The sequence below is a fragment of the Engraulis encrasicolus genome, chromosome 11 (genome assembly GCF_034702125.1).
Source record: "Engraulis encrasicolus isolate BLACKSEA-1 chromosome 11, IST_EnEncr_1.0, whole genome shotgun sequence".
Lineage (NCBI taxonomy): Eukaryota > Metazoa > Chordata > Actinopteri > Clupeiformes > Engraulidae > Engraulis > Engraulis encrasicolus.
In genome coordinates, this window is record NC_085867.1 from 26,214,113 (window position 1) to 26,219,432 (window position 5,320).

The 5,320-nt window shown below is 44.9% G+C and overlaps 1 protein-coding gene across 1 annotated transcript in view; it reads left to right on the plus strand.

Annotated features, from left to right (window-relative positions):
- camk4 (calcium/calmodulin-dependent protein kinase IV) overlaps positions 1-5,030 on the plus strand; it is a 60,048-nt gene extending 55,018 nt beyond the window's left edge. The window contains exons 10-11 of the mRNA XM_063211275.1: positions 2,491-2,617; positions 4,503-5,030. Coding sequence (XP_063067345.1) covers positions 2,491-2,617; positions 4,503-4,706 — 331 coding nt within the window. The 3' untranslated portion in view covers positions 4,707-5,030. The remainder of the gene's footprint in view (positions 1-2,490; positions 2,618-4,502) is intronic.
- The last annotated feature ends 290 nt before the right edge of the window (positions 5,031-5,320 follow it).

Genomic DNA, 5,320 nt, shown 5'->3' on the forward strand with positions numbered 1-5,320 from the left:
AATACCGGTAAGCTCATTTTACACCTCTCCTTGAGTTAAATGATTGAGTTGTACTTTTCTCCTGTACTTTCTGCCGTTCTCTGAGTATGGCAGTGCAATTTTTACCTCCAAGCTAGCAATTAACATTGAGTCCTATGATACCAGCTGGCGGCTAACTGCTCACTGATGTCCAAGGCTATAAATTAACCTTTTTCATCACTAGCCAATTTGACCTGTAAATGTTAATCTTACTAGCCAAACACACACTCACTAATGGGTAAAAGTGGCTAGTAAGTTGGTTTTCTCTACCACCCAAACTGACGTTTCACCAGCATTTGGCAGGTTGTCTGGTGTTACTTAAGAGCCCTGCTGATGTCATTAGAGTGCAGTGCGGTATGGCCACAAGTGGAGTCACTTTCTTCTTCTACTGTCCGTACTGTCAGCATGGTAAAATACAATGCCCCTACCGCCACAAACTTAAAGGGACACTGTGCAGGAAATGGTCAAAAAAGGTACTGCAACTATGCTGCTTATTGAAATTGGGCTGCCTATTGCCAAATTTGATCTTTACATGAAAGTTTACTAAGTATTACACAAATATTTTCTAGTATGGTCCAAGTACAGTCATTTTTGCAGCTAAAAATGGCTATTTTTGGAAATTCAAAATGGCGGACCATGGAGAAGATCCCCCTTTTCAAGTATGAAAAGTGCAATTTTTCCAGTCATAATGAATACTTAAAATTTGATGCTGGTGGTAAGTATTCATGAAAAAGGTAACATTAGTGAATGGGCAGCATGAATTCTGGAAATAAACAACTACAAATCTCACACAGTGTCCCTTTAACATTGACAACCGGACAACCATCCTATTTTGACCAGGGCAGAATTCGCAGCAGCCACTTGCACTCACAATGCAATTCAAATTCTGAATGCAATTGGAAATCTGCTGGATCTCAAATGTTGCACTTGTGCACTTCAGTGTTCATGTTTCAGTGCGCAAAGCGTATTAATTACGCACTAAGACATAGTGCCCGAAGTGCACACCATCTGTGACACAGGGCGAGTCACATTTTTTATCCATCATAGCGTCGCACCCACTGCCCATGTGCACCGTGTCCTCAAGCTACGCCCCCGTACTACGCCGTGGCCAATGCATTTTCCAGCCAGTAGTCGTGACTCTCAAGTCCCACTGCAACCCCCTGAAGTGGCCCTCGAATGAAAGCATTTCCCCTCCCCTTCCCTACGCCCACGCCCACGCCCATGTCCACACCCAACACCCTCCACACTGTCCCCAGCAATGCCTTAAGACAGGGATGTCAAACTCAGGCCCGGGGGCCAAATCTGGCCCGCAGAGCCATTTTATTCGGCCTGCGAGATCATTTCAAATTTGTATTACAGTTGGCCATTGGCCCACATACACCATTAATGTATAACAAGACTTGAACATGAAATTGGGTGTGTCACAGGATGTGCTGTCACATTTCAACTACCATATATGATGGGAAAGAATGTGTGTGAAATGTAACTATGAGTATGAAGTGAATCTGCTCACAATTTTAGTCCATTTTTAAAAATAAATATTCTGCCCGCAGAGTTCGGCCTGCGACTTCGTTTGAGATAGTGATTTTGGCCCTCAGTCAATTTGAGTTTGACACCCCTGCCTTAAGATGTCATAATTTGCCCTGATCGGGCATAGACCCTCCACACACACGCACACACGCACACACACACACACTACACGCATTGATATTTTTTTGTCCCGGNCCCAGCCAAACCTGTCAGCGGCCCTGCACACGCATACACACGCACACACACGCACACACACACACGCACACACACGCACACACACACACACACACACACACACACACACACACACACACACACACACACACACACACACACACACACACACACACACACACACACACACACACACACACACACACACACAAACCACCCCCAACTCACAATGCCCACTCTTACACTAACCCCGACACACTAAACCACTCTCAGACTACTTTCACTTTTTACATTTTTTGTTTTTAATGATGTGAAATAAAAAATGAAACAATTTAAAGATCATACTACAAATACTGTACACATATCTGACATTCAGGATGGCACCACCACTGGATTATGACTGCAGAGTGAAAAGGTCACACACAGTATACAGTCATTTGCTGCTGTGGTCCCACAGTTCTTGTCCTAGAAATAAATCACAGTGAAATCCATGTGGCTGTGGCTGTGGAGCCACATTGATGCTTCATAAACCCAGGTTTCCTGTTGGATTAAGAGGATTATATGATATCATGTCCTCACCCGGCCTGGTTAACCTTTTGTGCGGCATGGCTTGTGCCAAACTGTGGCATTTCACAACAGGAAATGTGTATCCACCTGTGTCACCTCACTGTGTTGTTAAAAATAGCGGAGGTCTTGGAGCCCCATCTGCATATTGATGTGTTTTGTGCCTAAGTGGTGATCCATCATGTCTCCTGTGCTGTGTGACAGGCTGTGTGGCTTCGAGCCGTTCTTCGACGACAGAGGTGACCAGTACATGTTCAAGCGCATCCTCAACTGCGAGTATGAGTTTGTCTCCCCCTGGTGGGACAACGTATCGCTCAACGCCAAGGATCTTGTGAGTAATCGTGCCTAATATAAAACAAACATCAAAACATTAATAATAAATAAGCCTGCTGTATTTGTATTGATGCACCAATTAGCACAATGTAAATGAAAAAATAATGAGTGGGTATTGCATGATAAAACCAATTTGGAATATGCAACAGAAACATATCGTTTTCATCACATAAACTCTTGTTAAAGATACAGATTGTAGTCAGTGGCACAGACGAAATGAGGATTCAGTAGCCTAAATGACAGACATCAGAGCATATCTTTCAGTAAATGAAAGATATCAGAACATTCAAAGCATCTTGGTTGCGCCTATGTATTTTCGCTCCTCTCGTTTTTTTCCCCCCTTTTTCTTTTTTTTCGTCTTTGGTATCTCCAGAGACCAGTAGAGAGTTCTGCGCTGTAAGCTCCTTTTTTTGCCTGCAGTAACTAGACAGGGATTCTGGTTACACAAAGAGTGCACACTAATCAGGAGCATCTATCCTGACATCCTAGCAGCCTTCTTAGTCAGCACTCTGCAGGCTGCACGCTTGGAGACAGGGCAGGCAGCACTCCTCTTCACATTTTGTGGGCTGGCCTGCTCTCATGCTTTTTTAATGAAAGCCGTGTGTGTGTGTGTGTGTGTGTGTGTGTGTGTGTGTGTGTGTGTGTGTGTGTGTGTGTGTGTGTGTGTGTGTGTGTGTGTGTGTGTGTGTGTGTGTGTGTGTGTGTGTGTGTGTGTGTGTGTGTGGTCCAATCTCAATCTCAGTCTCACTTTCGTTTTATCTGTTTATTTATTTTTCCCCACATTGGCAGGGTGGTGAGCGGGCCATGTTTCAGAGACAACAACCTCTGATCTGAACTGAGGAGGCCATCTGCTGGCTTTCCCTATTCTTTGTTGTCACCTGAATCTGAAGTTGACCAAAACAACAAAAATACATGAATAATAATAATTAAAAAATACTAAATGGTAATAAATAACTAGAAAGTATAATGTCATATCAATTGAAGAAATACTAAATGCTGATGATAATGATGAAAGTCAACAGCATACGTAGTGGTAGCACACTGTCTTCTTAGCATTAGCGCTATGACTCACATCAGTCTGAGACGGCAGATTGCCCCGTTCCGACCCGTGCTATGATTGATATTAGTCTGAAATGGGCAATCCGTTAATTGCGGGCTGACCCAGTTTGAGATGAGATGAGCTGAGCTGAGCTGAGCTGAGATGCTTGCTGGTGCCTGGGGATGATTATTTATCGCTGTTGGTTGTCTGTTGTCCTGTTTCAGTGGTGGGCAACCTGGATTCAGAAGCTACAGTCCAGTCCCTCATATTCCAAATGTCCTAGCTGTCCAATTAGGTTATTACTTATTAGGCAATCATCTGGTTGAATTGGGCTGGTAAAACCAGGTCATTTGGAATATGTATGCGTTGCGTAGCGTAGGTTGCCCACCACTGGTCGTGTTGGCAGGTGAAGAAGCTGATAGTGCAAGATCTAAAGACCCAGTTTAAGATGAGATGTGAAGTGTAGCGAAGGGGAGTAGAGTTGCCTAGCTGGGACTCGAACCCAGACCTTCTGGGGTAGTAAACCGGGGCTCTGACCGCTACACCAACAGAACACACTCACAACCCTAGTGATGGTCACTCCATCACAAGATGAGATGAGATGAGATGAGATGAGATGAGATGAGATGAGATGAGATGAGATGAGATGAGATGAGATGAGATGAGATGTGATGTGATGTGATGTGATGTGATGTGATGTGATGTGATGTGATGTGATGAGATGAGATGAGATGAGATGAGATGAGATGAGATGAGATGAGATGAGATGCATGCTGCTGCCTGCCTGGGGATTATTATTTATCGCTGTTGTATGTCTGATGTCCTGTTCTGTGTTGGTGTGCAGGTGAAGAAGCTGATTGTGCAAGATCCCAAGAAGCGCCTGAACACTCTCCAGGCTCTGCAGCACCCCTGGGTGACGGGCAAGGCCGCCAACTTCGCCCACATGGACACGGCCCAGAAGAAGCTGCTGGAGTTCAACGCCCGCCGCAAGCTGAAGGTGGGGACGCCCCTGCTGCCCAGAGATGGAGAGGGGACACGGGGACAGTAGAGGAGAGGAGAGGAGAGGAGAGGAGAGGAGAGGAGAGGAGAGGAGAGGAGAGATTGCAGAGGAGGGGAGAGGAGACAGTAGACTGTAGAGGAGAGGAGAGAAGAGGAGAGACGGGAGAGGAGAGGCGAGGAGAGATTGCAGAGGAGGAGAGAGGAGACAGTAAGACTGTAGAGGAGAGGAGAAAAGAGGAGAGACGGGAGAGGAGAGGAGAGGAGAGGCGAGGCGAGAGGAGGATCTTATTACTGTGCTACAGTAGTAAAAGACAGGCTGCTTGACTTTACTGGTACCTGAGGACGCTGAAGGCAAAATAAATATATATCACTGACGAAACCTAAGCTGAGTCAAGCAGAGTGCTGTTTTTTTCCTTTTATTTTGACCAAAATGACTTTATTCTTGAAACACCCATTGAAAGTAGACTGGAGTTCAGGCTGAGGTTCCCACAGTGTAATGCAGAAGAAAGTTAATACCTTTTAAGATACACTGCACAAAAGAGAAACATTCATGAAAAAAGACATTTTCAAAACTTTGTCCTAAATGAATTCAGTGATTTGTAATGCTTTTTAAGGAGATCTGACTGCATTTACCAAACTACTGCAGGAGAAGTTACACTGGTT